The sequence below is a fragment of the Besnoitia besnoiti genome, chromosome VII (genome assembly GCF_002563875.1).
Source record: "Besnoitia besnoiti strain Bb-Ger1 chromosome VII, whole genome shotgun sequence".
Lineage (NCBI taxonomy): Eukaryota > Apicomplexa > Conoidasida > Eucoccidiorida > Sarcocystidae > Besnoitia > Besnoitia besnoiti.
In genome coordinates, this window is record NC_042362.1 from 1,096,163 (window position 1) to 1,122,954 (window position 26,792).

At 60.0% G+C, this 26,792-nt stretch overlaps 3 protein-coding genes across 3 annotated transcripts; 1 reads left to right on the plus strand and 2 right to left on the minus strand.

The window, feature by feature from the left end:
* Positions 1-1,126: 1,126 nt before the first annotated feature.
* On the plus strand, positions 1,127-10,491 carry BESB_077510 (uncharacterized protein; the record flags this gene model as incomplete). The annotated part of the gene is made up of 15 exons (XM_029366112.1): positions 1,127-1,197; positions 1,647-1,735; positions 2,267-2,664; positions 3,112-3,261; positions 3,480-3,633; positions 4,028-4,130; positions 4,411-4,487; positions 4,993-5,153; positions 5,627-5,713; positions 6,177-6,268; positions 6,544-6,742; positions 7,156-7,494; positions 7,897-8,328; positions 8,609-8,742; positions 9,327-10,491. 15 exons carry the CDS (start codon positions 1,127-1,129, stop codon positions 10,489-10,491), a joined length of 3,651 nt encoding a protein of 1,216 aa, XP_029217543.1.
* A 5,178-nt stretch (positions 10,492-15,669) lies between these two features.
* On the minus strand, positions 15,670-17,076 carry BESB_077520 (uncharacterized protein; the record flags this gene model as incomplete). The annotated part of the gene is made up of 1 exon (XM_029366113.1): positions 15,670-17,076. The coding sequence occupies one exon, from the start codon at positions 17,074-17,076 to the stop codon at positions 15,670-15,672; it is 1,407 nt and encodes a 468-aa protein (XP_029217544.1).
* A 142-nt stretch (positions 17,077-17,218) lies between these two features.
* BESB_077530 (uncharacterized protein) lies at positions 17,219-25,267 on the minus strand (the record flags this gene model as incomplete). The annotated part of the gene is made up of 11 exons (XM_029366114.1): positions 17,219-17,341; positions 17,755-18,174; positions 18,553-18,612; positions 18,996-19,080; positions 19,788-19,844; positions 20,093-20,231; positions 20,449-22,088; positions 22,325-22,703; positions 23,192-23,285; positions 23,776-24,128; positions 24,568-25,267. 11 exons carry the CDS (start codon positions 25,265-25,267, stop codon positions 17,219-17,221), a joined length of 4,050 nt encoding a protein of 1,349 aa, XP_029217545.1.
* Positions 25,268-26,792: the final 1,525 nt, after the last annotated feature.

Genomic DNA, 26,792 nt, shown 5'->3' on the forward strand with positions numbered 1-26,792 from the left:
TTTCTGAAGCCCGCCAGGCATGTCAGTGCAGTCCGTTCGTCTCTCGGCAGTCCTAAATAGAGTTTTTAGTGTGTCCTTTTCCATAGATGGAGACTGTCGTCCTCGGTTGTGCAATATGCGCGTGAGTAGTGGATAGTTTTTTCCGTTTCTCTTCGCCCTCCACCGTAGCGCGCCTTCAGTGTCTCGTCACCAGAAGCAGGAAAAGCTCAGTGTAGGCACCCCCTTGCGTACTGGAATCCGGAACCGAGGGGGACTATCTGTACGTTCTATTGCGTTGTTTGAATCATCCCTTTTTTGAAGAGGAGGGAAAAACCCCCTCCCGCCCACCGGGCTCACGGTTCTCCAGTTTGTCAAGACGTCTCTGGATACATACAGGCGACTGGTCCGCCAAGGATGGAGGCCCAGGCACGCTGAACGAGTGAAATTTCAACTTAACCAGTCTTCTCCTGTTTGATGAGGTAGCCTGCCTTCCCCGCTACCTTCTGCATTTTCACTCTGTCTTTTTGCATCGTTGCCGTCACCTCACCGCTTCATCGTCTGACGTCTGTCACGCCGTGCAAATGCCATCCCAGCAATACGCTTGCGTGTTTCACTCACTCACACCCCAGCCCTTGCCCCTGGTAGCCAGAGGGAAGCAGCCTCGAAAAATTGGGAGCGGGCGAGGAAAGTGGCGGGGACCGGCAGAGGATCTGTGACCGGTCCAAATGTGAGGTTCGACAGCCACCGACAAACTTTTTCCTCAACTTTTTCCCTACCAGCGAGCAAACAGTCTCTGCTTTCCTCTTCCTAGGATTTCCTCCAGCTCTCGCGTCTTTCTGTGGAGATTCTCGTTTTTGTTTGAATTCATGTCAATCGGCGTTTGCTTGTCAAACCACGCTTGCTTGCGGTCGCCTGATCTTGGCACTTCTTCGTCATCGTCGTGGCTCGCGCTCTTTGATTCGGCGTGCGCTTTTCCTCGCCGTGTTGTATCCCAATTTCGCTACCGCTGGGCTTCTTTTGTTGCTGCTCCTTCTTCCTTTTTTTCCGCGGCTGTCGCACGTTGCTTCGCGTGGAAACGGCCGCGTGTCGGCTGGTTCGAATCGGCCGCCAACGGTAGACGTGCCCTCGAGGCGCCGATGGGATTGCGATGAGAACGATTCCGCTCAAGCTGCCGCAGGGCGGGAGCGAGCTCCTCACTCTCCTGGAGCGACACTGCAGGTACGCGGAGTGCGAAACCTGAAGTCCAAAGAGCGTGGCATGCAGCGCCCAGATGCCCACGACAGCTGGGGAGGACAGGCAGACGGGGCGGAACCAAACGACCAAGCTTTCCGACGGAAAAATCGACGCCCTGTGACCGTGCCTGCCACCACACGGGCGCCTCGCTCACGTTCTCCGCGTCTCGCTTCCCGTCGTCTGGCATGCGCTGTGACTCTGCTTCTCCTTCTCACGCTCTCCTCTCCTCCCGCTCTTTTCCCCTCCCCCCCCCCCCCCCCCCCCCCCCCCCCCCCCCCCCCCCCCCCCCCCGCACAGCCTATTGTTTTCTTGAGTTCTGCCACCGGCGGGTTTCTCTCACGCGCCATTTTGAGTTCTCTGCGCTCCCCTTCTGAGATATTGACAGTTCACGCGGGAGCGTCTTCTACGTATGTTTCCATGTCTTGCCTGCGCAGCGAGCACTACGGACGTCACCAGCTTGACGGCGTGCGCCCGATTCTGCAGAAATGGGCGCGCCTTAGGAGCGATATCGCGCGAGCCTCTCGTGAGTTGCTCCTTTTCTCTCCCGAGCCTGTTTTCCGCTGTCTGCGAGCCGCTCGCCACGCCACAGCTCTGCGTGGCGTCTGAGAGAGTCTCATGGGGGGGCGCATCACGGTTGCCCCTGTCTGTGAGCAGAGTTTGCCTTCACTGTAGCTGCTCGCTTCAGGCGGGATTCACCAGAAAGACAGGGAATCTAGAGGAGCTTCAAAGTATGCAGCACGTGCTGTGGCGGCCTGGCTGTGTGGAGGACGTCGCGTCTCAGATTCCATCTACAGAATGCGCGCCGTGGCTCTCTCGTCGCTGCCGTCTCGCGCGCGCCCTTACGAGAGTCCGCATTTGACGTGTTTCGCAGCCGTGCATGCTTCAGTCATCGAGCGGCAAGGAGTGCGCGCAGTCTCGCGGAGTGCGTCGAAGGCGCGCGAGGCTTTTGGCTAGCCGTTTCCGCTTACGGATGCCTCTGCTAGAATTCGCGGATGCAGCCCAACGTTTCTGCGTCGCCACGGTATTGTAGGTGCGTGCCTAATCTTTTCTGCAGCGCGCGCAGGCTCGCTGCGGCTTCTCTCCCTCCAGCGCACGTACCTGAGTCTCTGCGTGCTTTTGGAGCGCCACTTCGCCTCCGCATCGCTGTCGCTGCCCGGCGGCTTGCCCGCCTGGAGCAGCAGTCTGTCGTGCACCCCGTCGCGCGCATCGTCGCCCACGGCGTCGCCCCAGTCGGCTCCTGCGCACGCCTCGGCGGCTGCGCCTGTCTCCGCTCCGGGCTCGCCGTCGCCGCCGCGGAGGCCGTCGCCCGGTGCACCGGGGCCGCTGGACTTTTGGAGCTTCGAGAAGGCGTGTGCGATCTTCAACTGCGCGGCGTGCCTGGCGAACGCGGGGCTATTTGTCAGTCGAGAGAGACTCGAGGAGTTCCAGGAGGCTCTCGACCGTTTCCTCAAAGTACGGAGCGACGAAGGAAGCAGCTGACTTTGTCTGGCGGCCCCTAAACGCAGCTGCGTGCGCCGCAGGGTGTCACGACGGTCCTGATCTGCCAGCTGATGGTCGCCTTTCACAAACCGGCGCGGGCCTGTGGCGCCCTGCGAGATGTGCCTCGGACCGTGAAAACAGAGCAGGCCGCTTCGCTCCTGTCTGCTCTCCGTAGTTTGTTACTCACATATATACACTCGCGAACCTACATATATATATATATATATATATATATATATATATATATATATAGGTAAATGTGTACAAGTAGAGGGTTTTGCCATTCTGCTTCCTTCTGCCTCGTTTGACTTCTGGCTCATGCCCTTTCACGGTCGTCTCCCCGCTTTCTGGGAATCTGGCTTTCTCCCTGTCTGAGATCTGTGTGGATCTTGCGCTTTTGCTGCTGCGTCCGTGACTCAGGCTGGTGCGATTCTTCGTCTCCTGCGCGAGACTCTTCCCTCGCTCGTTTTGGCGTCTTCGAAGGGAGAAGAAGACGCTGCGCTCGCCCATGCGTGTCCGGAGTTCTCGTTCCACGGACTCACGGCCTACATTTTTATGCTTCAAGCGCAGGTAGTCGATCGAGCTGATGTCTCAGAGGGACGCGCCTTCCAGGGCGGTAAAGATGATTAGGTGTGACATGGCATTCAAGTGCAGGCTTGCACACCCGCTAACACATATAGACTTAGTGCCGTCTCGAAACAGCTGCCGCATATGTATATTTACTGTGTTCATTCGCTGATTGTGAATGTGTCACCCCGCGTTTGTTGTCTGTGCACGCTTTCTTGCAGGCACAGTGCGTGTCTTACGAGCGCGCCCTCCGCGAGAAACTGGGGAAGAGTCTGCTTTCCAAGCTAGCGAGCCAAGTTGCCTCCTTCTATGCCTCTGCGCTCTCTCATCTTCAGCGCGTAGACGACGAATTTACGAGCTCGACCCCCGCACCAGGTGAGAACCGAAGAAAACCCCGCGGCCGAGACCGGTGCCTCATTCACTCCCACAGGGCAAACACATTTTTCGCCTCTGTGCGTTTTGAGACCGTGCTGCGTCGCGCTGCATTGCCTTCGCTTTCAATCCTCCCCTAATTGCCGAAGCTGCCTCGGCGTTTCGTGAGGTTCATACAAACAACCTCTGACATATATGCATGCCTGCGGCACGTCTCGCGTATATATATATATATATATATATATATGTGGTACGTGTGACTCCTTGGGCGCCTGTAATCGAGCGAGCGTCAGAGAAGATTGGGAGGGCGAGCCCCGGGGCCGGCGCCAGGCGCCGCAGGGGCTGCCTGCTTCGCGTCTGCGTGACTTGCCTTGCATTCCGTCACTTTCCTGTTCAGCGTTTTCTTTGTTCTCGTCGCGCTCTTCGGGAGGCCTCGGGAGCAGCACTGGGGCTCTCTCTGCGTCGCAGACTGAAGCTGCAGTTCTCGCGCAGTGGCTCAGGTACGTTCGACGGTGGTCTGGAGTCGTTTCACAGCGTTTTCAGAAAAACGCTTCGCAATTTCGTGAATAGGTTTCATCGACGCGTGGGGTAGCAGCGTTTAGGGTTTAGGGTGTATGCGTTTGAGCAATTCGAGTCAGAAGTCTCCGCCTGCTTGTCAGAGGTCGCGTGTATCTTGTTTGTTTCGCTCCCGGTGCGAGTCAGCCTGCATCGCCTTGTGCAGAGGGGTTCGGAAATCTGTCGCGCACCGCGTCTGTCGGCTACGCTGCGCTTGTCTAACAGGACTCAGGAGCTCGCGTACCTCGCAGCTGCACACTTCCAGATGGCGCGGCACGAGCAGGAACGCGTCGAGGCCGAAGGTGAGAGGAGAAAGCACTCGCGGGCTGCATTCGTGTCTGCACCAAAGCTGGAAGGGAGACTGCGTGTGCGCCACAGACTGTCTCTCTAGGCCCATCACGCTGTCGTGTTTGTCATCCCTCGTGGGCGTTTCGTTCTCCCCTGACGCCCTTTTTCTCCGGCGCGCTCGTGCTGCAGTCTGCGTCGGCCGGGCTCTCTGTCTCGCGGACGGGAATCTCGCTTTTTCGTGCTAAACCCTAGACCGCGCTCGCCGCAGCTCCCTCGTCGTCGGCTTCGTCACAGTCGCTGATGGCGGTTGCCCTCGCTTGAAGCCTAACCCCTAAAGCGTAAACTGAGACGAGTCTGTCGTGTGCCATTCCCGCTCTTCCGCTCTTCCGTCCGTACGGGCGTGTCTGTGAGAGCGCAGGGGCCTTCGGCTCGCGGCCAAGCTTCGGTTCAGTTTTGACTGCGCCTCTGCTGCTTAGGGTTTAGGCCCTGGCGCGCGAGTCTGTCGAGTTTGCTGCTCAGGGGAAGGCTACGGACGGCTGGTGGCGCGCCTGCGCGTGTCCCGCGAGCTCTTGAGTCAAGCATCGGACCTCGTGGAGGCGCATGCTCTGAAGTGCAACTTGAACGGCTTGCTCACACACATCGTCTCCGCCCATGCTCAAACCGAAAGAGACAACTCCATGGTAACACCCGCGCCTTTACGGCTTCGCGTGCGCCTCTGGAACACGTGAACGTCCCAAGAAACTGGCAGCTGCCCAGGTGGCCTGTGCATCGACGCCAGGCGCTTCGGCGATCACCGCGACGCAAGCGACACGTCGCACCGTACCCACCTATGCAAGTAGAGCGAGAGGACGAAGGAGATTCCCGAGTGCTGGGGGTTCTCAAGAGCCGACATGTTCCCCTGCCGTAGGCAACTGCAGCGGGCGTGAATGCGCGCTGTGCCTGTCTGAAGTTTTTTGGCTGTCGTCCCACTCCGCAACCATACCTTCGTTGATGCACCTGCATGCGTGTACACAAACGGACGATTCCCGCGAGTCTCACGGCCCCCTCTGGCCTCAGCCGAGCTGCGCGAAGCGGCGCCCGCCTCGTGTTGCCCGCGGGCGCCTGGTGCAGGCGCACAGCTGACGCACGTGTTTCTCTCCCTTCTGCTTGTTAGGTGTATCTCGAGGCTGTTCCCGACCCCTCTCGGCTGGCGCCTCTGGAGCAAGTCTGTTGCATCGAGCTCCCGGAAATATCTCTCAAGGTGTGTCGAAGAAGGACACGGGCTTCGGCGGCCCTGCGCGAGTCTCATTTTTCTGTTTACAACTCCGCTAGGGGCCCGTAGGTCCGCAGACATTCTCGCGTGGCCACCTCCTTGCTGTCTTGGGCTGTCATCGCGCTGTCTGAGTGCCCAAGCTCGGTCTGCCGGCAGCCTCCCTCGAGCGAGTCCTCCTCTCGACTACGCCCCCCCTGCCTGATGATCTGCCACTGGTACTTGTTCGACTCTAGTCATGTATATCTGTATATGAATAAATATATATGTACTTATGAGCAAGATGGACTGGGAGTAAGAGCATCAAATCTGTGCGTATGCCTCGCAGCTTCGTGTGCGGCGTCTCCGCGGATGTTCTGTTTCCGTGCGAGGACGAGCCTGGGGGCTTCTGTTCGATGCGCTGCACTTTACTGCGCTTGTGTTTCGCGATGCGGCTCTGTTCGCTGCGGCGCAGGACTTGATGGAACCCGACGACGTGGCCGCGCAGCTGCTGAGTCAGCTTATCCCCAGTTCGGTGCGGCTCAAAGCCGACGAATACAGAACCAAGTGAGTCTCCGCTTCTTTGTGATTCGCGGCCGCCTGCGACATGAACGTTCAATCAGTCAGCGCGGCGTGCGTCTCGGCTCGCGGGCAACTCCCAGTCAGTCGCTGCTCCAGTCAGGGTTTGCGTCGCGTCTGGCTCGCTTGTATTGGCGTTTTCGTTTCGGCTGGCGGCGCTGGCGCGTGTGCAGCATCGAGAGGAGTTTGCGCCGCGGCCGATTTCTCCCTCCCGCGATGGCGATCTGCATGTGGTGACTAGAGTGCGCCGTTTGCTTTCGCAGGCATCGTTCGGCTGTTCGCGGACTGAAGCGCCAAGCCTCTGACGAGCTCGCGCGCGTCTCAGCCTTTCTGGTGTCGCACCAACTCCCAGGAAGACTTCGAGAGAAGCTTCAGAGTCTGGAAGAGGCAAAAACGTCAATGAAGCCCCGGACGGAAGCGCCGGCCGTCGAGGTCCCGACGCACCTCTGGGGTCTGCTGCAGGTGAGACACGTCTCCTACGGCGTCTGAATTTTTTTTTCTTTCACTCGCCTGCGCCGCTCAAACGGCTTTCGTCCGGCCTTACGGGGCAGCTCTAGCCGCTACAGCTACTTCTGCAAGTCTTGTAATTCTTCTGCGTGATCTCCAGGTACCAGAAGCCATGTTATCTATATATTGTATACCGGGACGTTAGACCAGTCCTGCGGTACACTGGAGTCGCCGCGATTCGGCTTGTCTGTTTGAGGATTTAAAGTACGTCTCTCTCCAGGAGTCCCTCTGTGTCTGCACCGGTTGATGCTGAGGCGAGTGTCTTTTGGCTTCGCGGGAGAGCTTCGTGTCTTCAACCGGCCTGTGTTACAGGCGACGACACCGGCCGCTTCTTCGAAAGGCGTGTGTTGTGCTGCCTGTTTCCTCAGTCGATCCAAGCCGCTGGAGGGCTTGAGGCGTTCGAGCGTCAGCACCATCTGCTCACGCAGGCCGCCGCGGAGTCGCAGCTTCAGCTGCGAGAAATCGCCGATCTTCTTAGACGAGAAGAAGGGACCGACGTCGCGTTTCGGGAGTGCCTTCACGACGCGAGCGGCTGCACGGCCGCCACTCGCCGATTCAGCCTGCAGCCCACGTCGAGGTTGGAGGGGCGCGAAGGAGCCGACGCAGAGGACGCCCTGGGAGAGGACTCGCTGATGCTTCTGTTGCCTGCGTCGGAGCTGGCAGCGCCTTTCAAGCTCTCCCTCGAAAAGTATCAGAGCAAGGCCGAGGTACGCAGAGCGACAGACTGCTGGGTGTTCTGCTCACAGGCGTTTTCCGAGTGCCTTGCATTGCGCGCATCCGCACACCTGGCGACAGTCTTCCGCTGTCGCGCCAGGTCGCTGCCGAGACTTCGTTTCCAAGGAGTACTACACACGCTTACGTGAATACATGCATGAACATATATGCATGTATAAATATACGTACAGATAGATAGATACATATAGATAGGTAGACACAGACAGATAGACACATAGATTTATATATATAGCTGTAGATAGGTTAACCCTTGAGGGTTCGCGGCAGTAGCTGGCGCCGGTCAACTTGGTGATTTTCGAGGCGCGCAGCTGCGTCTCGTGCGTTGCGGCCCTCGTTGATTTAGCCGCTGCGCGGGGTGCGTTCCCGGTGTGCAGCAAGCGCAGACTGCGAACCTTTCGCTCGCCACGAAGCTGCGTCAGGCCGTCTCCGCGCTTCCTCTCTCCTCGCCGTCTCCGTCGCCTGCAGCGTCTCCGTCATCGTCCCCGGCCTCGACTCGCCCGCAGCCGTCCAGTCCGCCGCGAACGGCCGCCCGCTCTCCCGCGTCGTGCGCCGCCTCGTCGGCGCCAGTGAGTATACGGGAAGTGCTTCGGTGCAGATTGCCCTCGGATCTGACGACCCTTCTGCAGCCGCTGCTACGTCTGCGCTGCGAGAGCCGCCAACCGCTCGAGGAGACGAGGCGCGAAGACGCGGCCTTCGCCGCGAAGGCGAACGACCGGGAGGCCCGGCTAAGCGCCTTCCGCGACGCTTTGGCTGACCTCGAGACCGCCGTCAACGCGCTCCAGCAAGACAGCGAGGCCGTGAAAGATGTACGCGACTGAAAGCACGCAAAGTGACACATACACGCCGAATAAGCAACAACAGAGGGAGCACTGCATGCGACAGGCACCTGCAAATCAGGTCACCGGTATCCATATATATATGTATATATATATATATATATATGAGAGAGAAGCTGACCTCCGGGGTCAGAGTTGCATGAATCGCGTCAGTGCTTGCAAAACCCTTTCGACACGTCTGGATCGGGTATCAACGTTGGAGACTCGTTTTGTTTCTTCGTGTGTCGTTTGTTTGCCAACGCCCTTTCAGGATGTCGATATCGAGTCGATTCACAGTCTCTTGCTTCGCGCCCGCCAAGAAGGCGAACCGTTTGATGCCGCGCTGTCTCGCGTGGAAGCCGACGCCCTTCTGCCTCAGCAAGAACGCACCGCCGAGCTCTGCAGGTAACCCACGAATTGCTTCGCTCTGCTTTCGCGACTCGGGACAGTGAAGAGTGGGCTGTCTCCGCAGTTGCCGTGCTCGCCCTTCGGCGTTTATGCTGCGGCGGTGCTCGGGCCCCTGCTGCGTACGGAGCGTGCCCAACTGTGGAGCGCCGAACGCCATCTAGAGGTTCGTTTGTATCAGAAAAAGGCGTGCGCCGGCTGGAATGCGAAGCGAGGGTAACGGCCCTGCAGCCGCGAGGAAGTGCGGCTGCAGGTGACAGTCCCGCCGAGTTTCCAGTTTGCCCAAACGGGTCCTACAGAAGCAGGTTTTCCGTCAAGGAGCCTCGCTGTTTGTGCTGCGGCAGCGAGGCCGGAGCGCACGTAGAGCCCCCTGTCGCTTGGCTCCGGGGTTGAGCGCACGTTCGTCTCGTGCGGACAGCAATTTGTATACAGTTTTTGCAGTGTCTGGAAGCGTCGAGTAGGGGGCGCTCCGCGGTTGCTTGTTGGACGTCGTGAGACTGTCTTTCGTCGGCTCCGGGCGAGCCTCGCTTTGCGCCTGAAGCTGATGAGGCTGTGTCGAGTCTGCTGGCGTGCGGCGTGTTCAGGTGCGTCCTCAACCGTCTGCAGAACGCGGCGTCTCTGTGGGACGCGGTGGAGGCATCAGAGGCATCGCTGCGTCTCCTGGAGCGCGCGTCCGAAGCCGTCAGGGCGAGCGCCGTGCGCGAAGCCGCCGAGTGGACCTTCCGCGAGCTCGAGGACCGTGCACGGCTCTTGCTTCTCCTTCAGCAGGAACAAGAAGAAGGCGTGGACTTCTTCTGCCAGCTGCGAAACTGTCTGCGGGCACTCCGAGAGCAAATCGTAGACTGGCGCGCGCAGAGAGAAGAGGAGCGGACCCGCCTGCTCGCCGCGCGCCGGGCTCGCCTGTCCCAAGGCAATGGCGCGCAGGGCAACAAGCGAGACGCGGCGGGCGGAGAAGAGAAAGGCGCGGTCGCTGAACTGACCAGTAGCGAAGGGGACGATCGCGAGACTAGGCTGAGCCGGGAGGGCGCGCTGCCGGAACAGGGCAGCCCCGCACCAGCCGCTCACAACCTCGCGCAGGACCCCGTTTGGGAGGCCGCGAGGACGCCTTCGCCTCGCGCTTCCTTTTCGCCGATGCTGTTTGTTGCGGGCTCTTCTCCGTCGGCGGCTGCCTCCTGCTTCCCGCAGGCGTGCCCGCCCTTCTCGCCGTCAAAAAGCCACACGCGCACAGGCAACGAGGAGGGCGCCCTGGGCGCACCGCCACGCTCTGAAGGGGGGGCGCGCTTGCTCCGCGAGTCAGAGGAGGGATCCTGCAGGCTCGGCGGTCTTCCGTTTTCTGTAGATCGTCAGCGACGCCGCTCGTCACCAGGGAGGAGCGCGGCCCTGGGCGCGTCTTCGACTGCAGCAGCGCTCTCCTCTTCGGGGTCTGTGCCTCCGGCGGCGCCCGGTCTCCTCTCGTCGCCGGAGGCCGGGTCGTCGCCGCCGTCGGGTGAAGACTCCTTTGACCTTGCACTCGATCGCAGCAGCATGGCTTTTTCGGTTTTCCTGCCTCCGGGGCCTCCGCTCCCACCCTTCCCTGACTATCCGTCGGCGGCAAGCCCAGGCGCCGGTAAGATGGACGGCACGGAGACAGAGCGTACGCAAGTGACGGCCCCCGAGGGCGAAGGCAAAGCCGCGCGCGCGGCCGAAAGCGCAGCGTGTGATCTGGAGGCGACCACGGCGACGGACCTTCTCCTCGACGAGCAAGGCTAGGGTGACAGCGAGGACGCGACGCGCGAGAGGGACGAGCTGCCGACCGAGACATGCTTTTTGCGTGGCGCGGCGGAAAGCGCATCGGGAGTTGCTCATTTTTCCTTTTGTCGACGATAGCGAGCAGATGGCAGTCCGGCAGACGACCCCACGAGACGTGCAAGCGCACACGCCAGGGGAAGGGGCTGCGCACGTAAAGGAAGCGAATAGCGGAAGGCGCCAAAGCGTGGAGACCGTTCCGAGGAGTTCTTTGGGACCCGCGAACGACGGTGCGGGGCGCGGGGGGCCGTTAGGACGTGAGTGCAGTTGTGGCGGTTGTCGCCAGGGCGCCGATGAGTCCGTATCGCAGACGGGAAGAGACGTCAATCCTAATTGATTCTGTGATCATAATAATTGTTTACGCGCGCGGGTGGCATGCCCATAACCTGGGCAAGGCCACGGAGTCAAGAGATAGTCTTGGGAGCTCCAGCCCGCGCAGACTGCACGTTTCATATCGCTGTGACGACGCCACCTGCCTCTCCGAATCGGGGGTGAATCCCGCGCTTGGCCGCTCTCCCCGCCGACGTCTGGTCATATGGCTGGTTGAACAGGCCAGAAGTCACTTCTGCGACAAGGTCGCGGACGCGTGGCGCTCTGTCCGTCAGGCACACACGAGGGCCGCCGCGGCCGCGGAGTTTGGGGAGCCCGCGGGGGCCTCTGCTGTACGTGTTTTCAGTCATGATTCGCATCGCGTCCCATGCGAGTTGGCAAGCATGGGTGCTACGCTATAGTGAGGACGTCATGGGTGAAACAAATAACGCGTTTCAGCTGCGATCTGGTGTCGAGCAGTGGGGTCCCCATCTGCCCTCCACTTGCTCGCGCTCCCTAATCCACGATGCTGCTGCTGCATGCCGAGCATTGCTTTCTAGGCATTACGCAATCATTGCTGCGCCATGGCGTGGCGTTCCCTGCCTCAAGCACAATTTCGGAGAAGCAGTGACATTGCTAGGGCCGAGTTCCCGTCCCAGCTGGTCTTCCCTGTGTACTCGCAGTTTTCAGCCTTCTCGCGAGGGCCCTGGACTTCCGCCGGCGCTCGAGCCAGCGGGAACACAAGTTGCATTACCCCACATGTGCTGTACAGCACGTTACACATGTTCGTCTCTAACAGGTGGTCAGTTGGAGTCGAGAGTGAGTACGGAAAAGGGAACAGCGCATGACTCCGTTCTAGTGGAGAGGAACATGTATGCTGAGCTCGCGCACCGTCTAGAGCTCCCTCGGGAACGACCTACCCAGACGCAACCCACAGACGAATGAGCAAAAGCTCATGCCCTCACGCATGAACCTCTACGGAATCAGAGGGTGCCCAGTCCACCCTGAAGCGGCCGCCGCAGGTTACAACGCGCATGTCTCGGTGATACACCGGCTGAACAGAAACATTTCCGCAGGTTATGTAATTGAAGAGGTGCCGCGGCTGGCGAGCATTCTTCCAATGCCACTGCGTGATAGTCGACTGACGAGCCTCTCAGAGTGCGTGTATGCTAGTCCTGATGGCATGCGCCGTTTATCGCCACTGGATACCAGTGTTCGAGCCAGTGCCCCAGTGCCAAGATAACGTATCTAAGGCATTGATATGTGCTAAACTCAAAGTACTTGTTTTGAAATTGGTAGTGGTTCCAAACTACCTTGATTATCTGTATGATACTAAGGAGTAATGGAGTCGTCAAAGAAAGGAACACCAAAGGGTTCTTTATCACAGGTAGCACAGCACGCCGCTAATACAGTGATGTACAAGCCGTATCACGCGGCTGGATATCTCGGTATGAATGTAGGGCTCGGACGAGTTCCCAGATGCCTGTGGCGTGCTCGACAGATGCTGCAGCACACACAGTGCACGACGGTAGAATAACGGACGAACATTCCGCGGCACCTAGCAGGCCACCGCCAAAAAGGGGTTTATTTAAAAGAAATTCCAAGGTCCGGTCTGTCGGTTGTAGCACGGAAACGCACAAAACCGCTGCCGGTAAGGACCCGCCAGCGTGGTCACAGTTTTCGGCATCTGGTAAACGCGGCAAAGCTTGCAGCTGCAGGAGCAGATGATATCCGCAACTGCAGAGGTCGCCACATGCGGTTAATCGAGCAAGCAGGACCGGCGACGCGAGGGTGGCGCTGCATGTGGATGTTAGTTGTGTTGGCAGGACAGCTGATACGATTGTATGGAAATGGAACTATAACAAGGCTATAAAGAGAAGAGGATCAATGTGGAAACCGTCTAAGGTGGCATCCGAATAATACGCTTTCCTCTCTGGCTTGAATCAACGAAATTCCCGAAATCTTAGATGCGTTTCTCATTTGAGACGTTATCAAGACTGCCGCGTCGGACGGCGGAGTCCATGCCGCCTCACGCGTCGCGCGAATCCGGTCCCCCTAATCTGACACTGGATTGAGAGGGTACCGCTGAACGAAAGTCGGCCTGCCGGTCCTCAAGTCGGCAGTGATTAAGTGGCCTCGTAGGGAGCAAGAGGGAATACTCCGCCATGGTAGTTTAATATCGGTGAGATACGTAGCCAAGGAGACCAGGATTACGTGTACACGTGCCGCACGTGCAGGGCTTTCAAAACCGTTTTTTCTGTTTTGAGTGCCATGGGATAGATAGCCACGAAGCCGGTGGAGCAGCCGGGGTTTCTCCGTCTCCCTGTACAAGAAGGAACAGGTAAGAAACTTCCTATATCTACATAAACTACGGCGTGACGCGGCTTTGGCGTTACTGCCTACAGCTGCTCACACCTTGAGCGCTGAGCTGTACCGGTGATTGTGGCAGCCCTTGTAGACTCGGGGAGGCCTTCGAACAAATGGGACTATGTAGTGGCTCGTCCGAAAACGGACTGGAGCAATCGATTTGTACGCAAGCGACTACAAGGCTGGGGACACCTGCAGTGCTGAGAGCGAGGGGGCGACGTTTATGTCCGTCAAATTGAGTGCTGCTCGTTGTTGATCGCGGCCAAGGAACGCTTTCCGCCGGAACCGCACGCTAAACGTCGGGAGACGCTGGAAGCTGTGAGGGTTCCCGGCGCATGCTGCCGGCAACAGGCATAGCGGCACGTAGTGTGGGCTGTAAATGCCTCGCGTGATTTCATAGGAACCACAGAGTAGTCAGTTCTCGCGCTCAGGGTCAAAGACGTGGAGCCCTCCCCGCCATGTGCCTCGCACTTTACTAGACCTGCAGCGAAGCCTCCATGAAAACATTCGCGCACAGTTTGTCGCGATTCCGTCCTCGCAATGGCTGTTAAACAATCAACTGCACAGAAACAACATATACAGAGGGGCAATCCGGAACCAGAGGTACCGTGCCCCGTGGTCTAGGGCTTGGAACGGTAGGTCTCGCTTCCTGTGGAGCACAACGCAGCGCGTAATCGGTCTCACGCGCTATGCGAGCGCATCTGTCGCACGATGCTTCGTGGCGCCATCCACGCTCACGCGAGGATCCTCATACTGTTTCCCATTATTCATGCGGTGCAGAACCCTCAGTCAGCACGCTGATTGCTACTTGACGCCGCCCCAATTCCTGCCTTGTGTTACACAGGGTATTCAAATGCACATCAACGAGCCAGGGGCAGGTGGGGTGTACGGCATTGGGAATTATAGGACTCAAGCCCCACGTCTTCGGATGAAACGGGACACGTCGGAAGGTGTCGTCGGTATGCTGGTTGTGGATTATGAAATGGAAATGGAGTTGTCTTCACCGGCCTCCTATTTGTGAGTGTAATATCGGTGGAAGACCTGACCCGACCAGACCTGCACGCAGAGCGATTGGAGGGCGGACGCAATACGAGGCGTGATGACGATGCGTCACACGGTTGAGGGCGGTTGGACGACTGCAGCAGGCTCTCACCGTCCGTCGGCATGTCGGCATGTTGTTTTTATGATGCACATACCAGCACTTGCCGCGGCGTGGAAAGCGACGGAGACGCCATCCTCAGACACCGTCACAGACGTCGAGGGCTGAAGACAGTGCGGGTGCGGTGCCCTGTCCCGTCATGTGGCGGTAGATTGCCGAACCACAGGCCTGCGAAAGAACTCATATGCATCCTTAGTCATTCGGCGGCGGAAGATCTCGTGCATCAGCTGCTGCAGCTGTGAAGTAAAACGGTGGATTACATGGAATGCATGGTAGCACAACCGTATGCTGCGCGAGCGTGGTGATGATCTCACAACATTAATCAATTTGATGAAAGCGGCTCGTACCCATTTCATAGGCGGTCCGCCTCCTTTCTGGGAGAATTGGGAGCTCGGCGTGCGTCGAATTCCCTTTGTATTTTCCATCTTCAACATCCCCCGCACAAGCGGACTCGCATACGTGAAAGCCCCGCTCGGCGGACTCCTACGTCTGGTGAGGGCTCTGTGCGCGGCTGCCTGTGACCGGAGCCCGTTCGCACATGAACCGTATCGTTGCACTACGTCCAAGCTGACAACAGCAGCCCCTCAGCTGGGCATTTGGCAGCACTAGACGCGAGGCCACCACAGTACTACTCGTGAAACGCTGACGCGGGCCGAAGTACCCAGGGCGCCCGTGTCGCACTGGCATTCGATGATGACATCGACGACTCCGAGCGAAATGCTTCACCGCGGCAAACAGGCGGCTCCGACTCTACACGACTGCTAGTAAAGTTAGCGGGGTTCATACCCTCCATGACGCTAGCGAAACCTCTGAACGCAGCGGCGGCAGGTGGAGCTATGAGTTGAAATACGTGCCGCTACACACGCTGGGGGCGCGTAAAAACGTTGACGCGTATAGTTCACGGTGCAACAAGGATACGGTTAAGAGTAGAGGCAACCGCAGGTAAAACTGAATGAGGCCGACCACGAAGGCGGAAAGAACCAACGAACATGTTTCCGGAGCCCCAAATAAAAAGACAGACACAATGGGGTATGCGACGGCTACGCGGAAGGACGTCAGGCTTGATCGTATGCCCTGCCGACCGCTGAAATCGCAGAAAGAAAGGAAAACTAAGGGAAGCCATGCATACGAGATAATGCTGATAGCTATTTCCAGATACCAGCTTGTCATTCTACCTTTCGGCGGTGCCAAAATCAAAATAAAATCGTTCCGCCTGTCCGCCAAACGCGACACACTCTTGCCAGGGACTTGCCGAACACCCCATCTTCTCGAGTCCCTCGAAAATTCCCGATCTCCCTGGAGCGTCTTCACTGCGTCGCTGAACTTGCGTTGAATGCCTTCCAGAGCTGTGCATGCAAGGTCTTCACCTCGTAGATCGGGAGCCTCATGTGATGGTCTTCGTTGGCTTTGCCACGTGTCCCTACGACTCCCCTAGCGGCCGCCCACTGCCACACACCTGTTTCAGTGTCTTTGGAGAGGCACGCTCGTTGTCCCAACTGCGAAATGGTTTTGCGCACCAGAGCGCCGCTAGCATGCATGAAAATGCACCACATCGCATGCTGATCAACAGCCTCTGAAACACAAGAATGAGAGGGCTGCTTCGCGTCCGGACTGGATCCCGTCCGCGCTCCCACGCTCTCGGTTTTGCCCTCTTGCATGTATGTATGCTTGCAACCCGTGTCTGGGCGAGACACAGCCTTGTCTGCAGGTCTCGACTTGTCGCACACCAGCTTGACGGAGTCGTTGGGGGCGGGCGAACGAGCCAAAGCATCCGGAATAAAAGACGAACGCTTCAGCCTTTCCGGCATCCCTCCATCTGCGGCGGGGCCTTCCGTCGTACCCGTAGGGCCTAGACACCTCAATAGGATGTTACGCGCTGTTTCTGTGGTCGTGGCACTCACGACAGCAACCGACCCGTGTGCGTACGGTGCCTGCGTTTCCTCGCTACTTTTCTTGCCGCCCCTGTCCTCTGCCTCCTGCACGCCGCTGTGTTCGTCGTCAGTGCTCTCAGACACAAGCCCAAGTTCGGCGCTCTCCCGCGGGGCGCTCGCTCCGACGCCCAGCCTCGATGTTCGGGACTGCGCCGCGTGCGCCTGTGTAGGGCCGACCTGTGACACCGCGTCTCGCAAAGGCTCGATGTATAGTTCACCAGACGACTTTAGCCACGCACGAGATACGGCGGTGTTGGACGGCTTATCCCTTTGTCTCCGCACAACTGTTTCCCCTTGAGTGTCGGCTCTGTGACCGTTCAGTTGCACTACACGCCGTCCAGGAGAGAGCACCGCAGCCAGGGGTGAGGCGGACGATGGGAGGGAAGCACACGTGGCACCCCACACATGCTGAGTACGGCGCCAGTCCAGGCTCGACGGCGCAGATGACGAATCCGTCGGGCAAATAACAGACAACGGGACTGTGTCCTCAACCGGAAGGACTTGTTCAATGAGCCCACTCCCGTATGGGGAGTAGGAGCTGATCTCGAACCTCATCGTGGGGTTCCCATCGGAAGCACGCCGGCGTGTAGACGTCTCGCTGACTCTAGCCTCATTGTCTCGGCGTCCATCCCCGCTGTCGCCTAGAGCACGCGTGTCCTCTACCGGGTTCGGCGCCATATGAGGGACTCCTGCGGCAGAAGCCTGCGTTGCCTCCTTGCCACCCCCGGTGGAAGCCACTAGCCAGCTGCACACGGACTTTTCGCAAGGGCAGTCTACAGTCATGTGTAAATCGAGAATAAACGGGCGACAACCGAGACATGGCTCAAAGTGTCTAGGAAACCCACGCCGCCGTGCCGCGGAGGCAGCAGACGACGGGGTACAGCGCGGAACTGCTGTGGAAGAATGCGACCCAAGAAAAAGCGCGTTATGGACCCGGCACCCGAGGAGAGCAGTCGAACGCGAGCGATGGGGCTCTGCGAAAAATTGTCCTTTTCCCGTAATCTGAGTGCCTGTCTCCAGCATCGGCGACGACGATCCACGGCCAGAACTGGAAAGAGACGCAGCTTTCGCGAGAGGAGGAGCATGTGTTGGAAGAGCCGATACACAACCAAAAGACTCAGGAGCACCGAGACGATCGCTCGATGGCTCTAATGGAACCATCGAGCGATCAGCCACGCAGGAAGGGCTGTGACTGCCGCTACTCGGGGGAATGTCACCCCGGACATCCGACGTGCCGTTGCTTGACCTTCGACTTCTTTGAGTCGCACGTGGACCGGCTTCAGCTACACCTGTTCGCGCGTTCCTGGATGAGAGGCATGGTGCAGATTCGTGTGCCTGTGGCACAAGATCGGGTGCAGTCTCATGCGCCGGTCCGTCGCTTGATCCCTGTTGCAGCGGGGGACTCGGGCAAATAGAGGAGAATGAGAACGATGTTTGCGATGCCAGTACAGAACAGCCGACCCCCGGCGAAACCGGCGCGCCCGCGGCGAGGTCAGGGGGTGTGCAGTTGCGGACGAAGCCCTCATTCGCCCCATCACGTATATCCAGTTTCTCGCAGGTGCTTGTATCGCGAGCCTCGCCGGACCCTCGCGCTCCAGTGTGCCCCGTCCTCTGCTGACGAGCGCAGGAAGCAGACGGAGTCTTATCGTGCCGCTCTCTGTATCCGCTGTCTCCACGCCCGGTGGACGCATCGGGCTGCGCTGCAGCGTGTCGCCGGCCGGAACGACGGAGCGCGTCAAGCGACGAGTGGAGGAAGATCTTGAAGGACGCAGCTAGATATCGCCAGTACGGACCCTCCTCTTCAGACGCAATCGAGATGCAGAAACCCTCGCCGCCAAAGCGTCCAGCACGCCCGCTGCGGTGCAGGAAGGTTTGTTTGTCCTGCAGACAGCGCGGGAGCCAACGCCAGATACAAGCGATGCCGATGCATCCAGAGCCTGTGTCGCCCCCAGCGCGGCGCCACCCGCGTGGGCACCCTGAACCCCTGCCTCGGCAACGGCCATAATGACATCCAAAGCGTGGCGCGAGCGTCCGTGGAAACAGTGCACAGCCGTGGCCTCTTCCAGGCCAGTAGAGTCACGTCCTCAGCCAGACGATCCACCCTTTCCCATGACACTGCAGACCCCCGAATCAGCGCACACCCGGATCTCGGGCGCGTCGGGGCTGCCCGCACACGTGAAAAACACCACTTGACGCGCCGTCGTGTGTTGTGCAAGTCTGCGTTGCGGTGGACGGGGAACACTGCAGACCAGACCTTACCATAGGCAAGTCGAGATTGACTGTCAGATCTACACCGACAGCATCAACTCCCCGGCTGATCTGCGCCGCAGCATGCATTCCGCACAGCCAGGCATAACGCGGCATCAAGCGTCGCCGAGCAACAGAACGAGAACGCAGCCGGGGAAAGCACACACACAGTGGCTGACTCACACACCCATGATGCAAACTTATCTGGCATGGATACGTAACCATGTGTGTTCGCACGACGTCGCTCCAAATCTGACACCGTGCACGACCGGTAACGGATTGTGCTTCCGCACGCACATGAGCTAGTATGTGTCAAGCATTAGTAGGCAGAGGCTGCAGAGGTCCGCGTCCATCAACTAAGGTTCGCTCCGTACGGGCGTGTTGATCGGCCTTTGCTGGACACGCGCGAAGTCGTCCCTGTGGCTCATCATGGGTTCACTATCAAGGGCACTTACGACATCCGAGCAGACCAAGACGCGGCACTCAACTCGCTTCAGCGCAAGCAAGGCCCGCACGCGATCCTCCTGACGCAGACGTGCGCTGACGAACAGCGCCACAGGGGAAGAAAGCCGAAAAGTCGAAACCGCACGCGGACGCGCGCCGTTGTTTCTCACACACTCACCGAGCGAACAGCGCAGCTACCCAACACCAGACGCAGACGAGCACGAAACGCAGCATGGAATCTGCGGATCAACGTGGAGCCAAGCGTGGCCGAAGCCACGCACTGAACCCATCTGCAGTCGGACTGCTTGAAGGGTCGCGGCTCCTCCTCCGGGCCTCTGCCGCGGCTGTCCCGCGATCCGAGGCCCAGGATGTAAAACGCGAATACCAAGAGTTCCACAGTCGCCGCGTTCGTGCGCTGCCACCGCTCCGGAACCCGCCCACTACACAACATGAGTCGTTTGTGCATCGGTTTTCATATAAAAACAATTTCAAACACGCTGCAGAAATACAGTTCGAAAACACTAGTCCGACACGGCGGCGCATAGGAAGCCACGAAACCTGAAAATCCGTCGCCACTGCTCACCGTCGTCACTCATCGTCACGACGTCGCGTGTCTGCGCATTCTGAGTGCCAAAACTGCTGTATATATATATATATATATATATATATATAGACTGTAAGAGAGAGATGTCGGCTTCATATGTAGATGCGCCTGCATCCTGGCGTGCGCAGGTGTGCCTCTGCATCTGTGCAGGTACGACCGTCATCCGCTGAAGCATCAGCGAGCCAGCGGGGCTCCACACCTGGTATATATCGCGCCAACGCCTAGCTGGTTGAGGCAGTTCGCGACCTGCGCTCCCCTGCAGCGAGAACGGATGACACGGCAACACACTGCGACACAAATGTTGACAGAACCGACCTGAAGCTTTACTGTAAGGCAGGCAGGTACGAGCAGGCCGCGGCAAAGGCCTAACAGTTCGGGGGCGCTGCCAAGCAGCCCTCCCGCACAGCAGCCACTGACGAGGAGGCGTCGGAGGTAGCCCTATCGGCATGCCGTTTAGAGACGCATGAACCACAAATGAGCAGACCCGAAACCGCGGTGGCTTACGAGTCAAAACTGTTGCAAAAAACAATCGCTTGTCGGAATCGGAGGGTCGACAGGACGCGGAGGAGTACCCGAACCTTAGCGCCCAGCTGGCGCATGGGCGACGGCTCGTCGGGAACAAGCAAAAGTGCATACTGGATGCCTGCGGAGACAAAGGAAGCAACGCTCGTCGAAGGCAGATGGTGGCGTGCAATCGCCATCTTCCGAATGTGCGGCTTCCATCTGTCCGTGCCAACGGAGAGCGTCCGCGACAACTCCAAAGGACGGGACGGGGGCCTGGGGCCAGGGCGCATGCGGATGCGAACCGAGAAAGCAAGTTTGCAGGACTGCAAATCACCAGACTCAAGGACGGGTCTCACCAGCCAGGAGAGGCGACGGAAGCGATGCGGATGCAGGTTGACACTTTCGCCGTTCTTCGCGGTCATTAGGCTCGGCAGCATCGACGGCACCTGACGACGGAGACTGCGACGGCGGCGACCCGGTAGAAGACGAGGCATGAGGCGATAGCACAGACGATGAAGAATACGAGGCCACCCGAGCTGACGCGGAGGCAGCGGCCGTAAACGAGGTGGAAGGAGGCTGTGAAGCCGTTAACACAGACTCGTCCGGCGACCCAGGGACAACATCAGCGAGTGGCGGCGCTGACGCAGTCACTGAAGCAACGGGTCCCGCCTCTTTGTGTGAATCTGCGCTGGCTTCAGCCTCAGCGGCCGCCTTCGCGGTTGCTTGGGCGCCCGCGCGTTGCCTGCCTTCTGCTGGCGTAGCCGGTGTCGGTCCCTCCGCTAGCTTCGGCTCATCCCCCTTGCTCACGCCTTTTCTCGGCAGCCTCTTACCCCCCTCGTGCGCTAGCGCGCCGTCCGCGGCTTCGCTCCCGCGTCCGCCTGCGCACGCGAGAGGCTGTTCGCCCTCTTCAGGGCCGCTCTCTGGCGTTGCCGCTGTGTCCATGGGCGATTCATCATCCCCTGCTGCCGGGCGGCCCGCTGCCCGGCGGTCCTCTCTTTCCTCACTTCCTTCTCTGTCAGGCGCAGTCTGTCGCAAGTCCCCGGCCGCCGCCCTGGCAGTCTCTGGCGAGTCGGTCGCGTCACCCGGCTTGCCACCGCTCTGCGCCTCGCCATCCTGAGCTGCCGGAGCGCATTCGTGAGCCTCCCTTCGTGGAGCGCCTGGCTGAGCTGTCGCGTAGAGTCGCGCCAGCTCAGCGGCCCGTTTCGCGCGAGCGGACACCACGGAAGACGACGACGAGGAAGACGCGGCCGCCGCCAGCGCGCGACTGCGGGCGGTCTGTTCCGATGCGTTCGCGCGGCGTTCGGTTTCCCGCTTCCGCTTGCTGTCGTGGAGAATGAACGACGAGCAAAGGAGGATGCGCTCAAACTTGCGAGGCTCCTCGGGGGGAGCCTCAGGCTCTGAAGCCGCGGCGCCGGCGGCGCGACCTGCCGGCCGCTCCTTCGGCACACCCCCTGCCGTGCTGAGGAATTCGGCGGTGGCGCGTTCGTCGGTCTGTCGCCCCCCACGTCCATCCAGTGCAGGCGACTCGCCCGGCACAGCGTCGGGGTCGGGCAGGGCGCCACCGCTCGCCGCAGAAATCTGCGGCCGCGGGTCCTCCCGCAGCGTAGCAGGCGCCAGGCCATCGCCTACCTGAGCGACGGCTTTCATGTGTGCGGCCGCCGCGTCTGTAGCTACCGCCTCTTTGCCGGGAGGCGCGTGGTGGGCGCCTGCGCCGCTGCGGCCCGCGCCGACCTCGACTCGCCCGACGTAGGCTCTCGCCAGTTCGGGAGTCCCCGCGCCCTGTCTCTGCGCCTCCGCGTGCGCCGCCACGAACGCAAGCGCCCTTTGGCGGAGACTGTCCTCGTCTTTTTTTCTCCTCCGCGTGCCCTCCGCTGCGAGCCACTTGGTGTCCAAGGTCTCCACGAGCTCTTCAAAAAAGCACAAAAGCGGCGGCGGAAACGTAGCCGAAAACGCCAAAACCTGCATCCGCCGCGTCAGAAGCGACGTGAGGAGTGCCCTGCAAATCAACACAGAGCCGCGCCATACAATACCGGGCTGACAAGAGAGATGAAGCGCATCCTCTTGCCGAAACGGCGGCATGATCATATATTTACATACATATATATATAAATATATATATATATATATATATATATGAATTCCGCTGTTCGTGAAGCGCGCGTGTGAGTCGCGCGCCTCACGTGCATGCAGTTTTGGGTGGGTATTGTGCCTGTGAGTTGTGTGTGTGCTTACTGCATCTGAGGGCGGAAGAATTCATCAAAGAGGAGGTCTGCCTCGTCCACGACAAACACGCGCAAGTGCTGCTTCAGGCGACGAGCCGCGGCCATTCTGCGGCATGGCCTGCAAAATGCGTCATCTTTCTTGTCCTCCTTCTCCCATGCCAGAGGCTGCTCGCCCTCGTCGGACTTGGCCTCCGCGCTCGGGGCTTGAGCGTCGCCATGCGGCTTTGTCTCTGTGCCTGCGTCTCCGTGGTCGTTTCCTGCGTCCAGTGCCTCTGTGTCTCGCGCTGCGTGGGCGGGCGCTCGTCCTTTCCTCCGCGCGCCGCACACACACGGCCATGCAGCTAGAATTTTTTGCGTCGCTTTGCTCCGCAGCAGACTCAGCAGCCGCCCTGGAGGAAGGCGAAGAGACACTCAGGTCGGGCGCAGGCGATTCAGAGCACAGACACTCGCGGCCGCTGCGAGAGCATTGTCATGCAGCAAGGCCGCAAGGACTCGATTTCTGTGAAATCTGTTAGGCGTGGTCTGCGCTACAAGACGCCCTAGCACACGTTTAGGCTTAGGATATACAACGCGTCTCGGGCGTCTCGGGCGTGCTAATGCCTCGTACAACGCGTTTTCGTTCAGCCTAGAAGACAGGCTGCAGGCCATCCGCCGACTTGCGGACCCCGTCCATACTAGGATATGATCTGGCTTGGAGCTGCTCGGCGGGTTCGAACCGCAGCCGCGCCCTTTGAAAGCGAACTGCGTGCGATACAACAAAGTCCCGCCACTCTCGCCCGGGTCGCGAGGAGCGCCGTCGGACACGCACGGGGGGCTGCGGCACCCCCACGCGGCTTGGCGTGTAGATATGGGGAAACGCCGAGGCGTTTCTGCGTACCTGGCGTCGTGATGAGAAGGTGCGGACGCTCCCGCAGCTGCTCCTGGCAGACCGCCAACGGGCGCCCGCCAAAAAGGCATGCGAGCCGCACACGCTGCATAAACGCGCGACGGCACACGCAGGCGCTTGGAACATGGACGTGCGGATGCTCCTTCACTAAGCGCCAACGCAGGGGCGCCACGGTAGTAGATAGCAGTAGACGCCGCACATCAACAGACGACGGGATGCTGCTATGGAGTGTGGACTCGGGGCAGGCAGCGGCCGCCGACCGGCGTGTTTAGCCACCGCATGCCTGAGGCATAACACGGATGACCGGACCAAGTGGAGTGCAGTTGCAGTATCATGCTAGTCACTATCGCTTCGAAGCGGTGGTGAGACAACGGCCGCCCTCCACAAAAGGCCCCCCCCCCCGCTGCCCCTCGCCCGTCCTCGAGCCCCGCCGGATGAGTGTCCCTGCTCTGCAGCCGCTGCTAACCAAACCAACGCAGACCCCAGAGCGCCTGAGCTCGGCATCCGCCTCCGCCACGGTGGCCCACGCGCTGTAGCGAAGTGAGGCGCGCACCGCCTTTTGTAGGCCCGCTCACCGGTGCTCGAAGAAACCACGCGAGGCGGAAGATTTCGTTCGCCACCTGGACTGCCAGCTCGCGCGTGGGAGTGACCACGAGACCGAACGCGAGGCCAGAACTCTCCTCCTCGCTCGGCGAAGACTGAGCAGGCGCAGCCGTCGCTGAGGGAGCAGCAGAGGCAGACGACGGCGACTGCGAAGGAGAGACAGGCGCCGAAGCGCGAGGGTGTGCGACGCGCGCGCAGAAAGGGGCGGCAGCCGCAGCCCTCGCGCTTTCGCGCGACGCCGCGACCTCGTGCACCAGCCGCTGAAGCAGCGAGAGCGCAAACGCGACGGTCTTGCCAGTGCCAGACTTTGCCTGAACGATCAAGTCTGCACGGACAGGCCGGCGCCCGGGGGGCCGTAGAACACGCCCGCAGGGGACAGCGATGAAGAGCGAAAACGGCACAGCCACTCCGGGCCTCACAACAAAGGAGCCAGCTGCCCTGATACCAGAATCACGCCAGAGACGCCCCGCGCGGGACCGGCGCATTCGCTGTAGGCAGCTTTACTGTAGGGACCTTCGCCGGATACATGTTTTACGTATACTATATATATACACATACATACGCATATATGCAGTGAAGCCCACAGGCTGTTAGCGATCTGCCTGCCGACTACCCTGTCCCAGTGCCCCCCTAGTTGTTTACTTTTATCGCTTGGTTCATGTTCGTATCTACACGGCACGACTGCTGCGCAGCAAACGCGCAGCAGCTCGGCGAGCGCTGAATTCGATTTCCTTTCTCTCTCTCGCGTCCGCGTGTCGCCTCACCGCGTCTCGCCAGCGCAGCAGGAACGGCGGCGCACTGCACCGGCGAAGGAATCTCGAAGCCGAGGTTGTCGAGGCTCTTGAGCAACTGTGGCGCGAGGCGAAAGTCGCGAAACGTGAGGCTGTCTCCATCTCCGCGGACTTGGGCTTCAGCGGCCGCCTCCGCACCGCGCCCTGGCTTCTGCTGCACGTCTGCAGAGCGCGCCTCAGGTCGGTGAGGCCTGTCGAGGCAGGTTTGCGCCGCCTCGTCGGAGAGCAGCAGGGGCAGCTGCAGAGTGCCCTCGTGTGCGGGGTCTGTGGGGTCCCCGTCGGAGATACCCGTCCCCGGCGCCCCGGCGGGGCGAAGGGCCTGCAGCAGGCCCTCGTGCGAAGTCTCTTGAAGGAGCTCCAGCAGAGTGCGCGGGCTCTCTACTGACGGCCCTTCGTCATCCGCGCCGTCGAAAGCATCCGGCGCGCGTTCGGAGCTGGTGTCAGGGCTGAGGAGACACGAGACAGCGGAGGCGGACGCGCCGGCACTGGCGGGGCGCTCACCGTCTGGGAGGAGAGAAGGACGGTGCGGCATCGACCGCCAGCTCACCTCCGGCTCGAGTTCGCCGCTGTCCCCTGCCGAAGCGGCTTTCTCTTCCTCTTCCGCCTCCCCTGCGCCCTCCTCCAGGTCGCAGCTTCCGTCGGCGGGCGGGTCGCCAGGGCGGGTCGCGTGCATCCTGGCGACGGTCAGGAGCCCCCTCGAGAAGGGAGGATACGGCGACAAGCTGGAGGGACAGGAGACAGCGAAGGCGAGAAAGAGAGCTGGCGAGAGGCGCGAGCGGCGAAGGCGAGAAAGAGAGCTGGCGAGAGGCGCGAGACGCAGGCGGCGGGCCTGCGAAAAGGCGGCGGCGCGCTTTTCGAGGTACCAGCCAAAGGCAAGGGAGACAGCAGCAGGGGTCCGAGGCTGTGACCGGCTCGAGGCGGGCGCGAGGAGACACACGAAACGATGACTATTCGCGGGCGAAAAAACTCGAAGAAGAATAGACGTTGGAAACCGGAACGCGTTCTTTCGCTTGGGCCCGCAGCGCACAAGAGACGAGACACGCGAAATCGCGAGGCTACAAGAAGGCCGGGAGAGCCAAGATGCTCATATCCCAGGGCTTGCCAGTCCAAGAGGAGGAGGTTGACGAAAAAAGGCACGACGTAATGCAGAAGGAATCAAGTTGAAGGCATGCTGAGAAGGATTCGGGTTTGCTGAATTGTCGCGAATTTACAGCACTTTTGGAGAAGATTCGGAGAAAAGCCGCTGTCGCATGTGAACGCACGCCGTACCCACCGGCCCGCGCGCACCGCGTTTCTCCGCTGCATCTCGCGTTTTTGGACCTCTGCTCCGCCCTCGCGTGCTGCTCCTCGCCATTCTTTGTCTTTCTTGCGTCTCTCCTCACTTTGGCCCGTGTTGGCACGCGTCAAAGGGTGTATTTTGTTTCCCTTATGCCTGGGCGCACAGGCTAGAGTCATACCCATGTGTTCGAGTGTGGTGCGCCGAGCCAGGCCTCAACTGTGGTCGCGGAAGCCCGAGCACAGCCTGCTGAAGTCGCAGCGCAGGCAGCTGTCGCTTTTCAGCTAAGGGACGAAAACCAAAGCGGTCCGGCCGCGTGGTGGGCACCTGCTTCGCTACTTCGTCAGTTTTGTCTGCGTTCTGCGGGGCCGCTTCCCGTTGCCGCGCGAGAAGACAACAGGGGTGCACTTTGGTTGCGGTCGCTCCCCCTGTCTGTGCTTTTCTACGTCCGCTGCTTCCGCTCTTTCCGCATCTCTGGAGACGCCAGCAGTGTTTCGTTTTGTGTCCAGTGTGTTCCCAGGTGAGTTGTGCGGCTTCAGCTGCCGGCATCCAGAGGTCAGCAGTTTTCTGAGTCCGAGAGGGAGGCCTCTGCGCTTCCCGTCCCCCGTGTCAGCCGGGCACTCCGGCGCGCATGCGTCCGTCAGTCCGCCACCATGTCACCATGTGCAGGGAGCGAACGAAGATGCGTGTGCAGCTGTAACTTTGTCTTTTCATTTCCTGCGTGTCCGCCCGCTACTCTGCCGCCCCAACGTCGTGCGTCGAGGGTGCGTTTCTTCGCGCGCGCGCCGCCCAGCCGGCGCCTCTCTGCGGACGGCGAGTCGACTTGCGTGTACCACGGTTGGGTTTTTCATTCGTCTCTACACGTCTATAGGCGCCGAGCCCAGCGGACTCACCCGAGCTTCCGCCCGCGCGTGAGCACTTT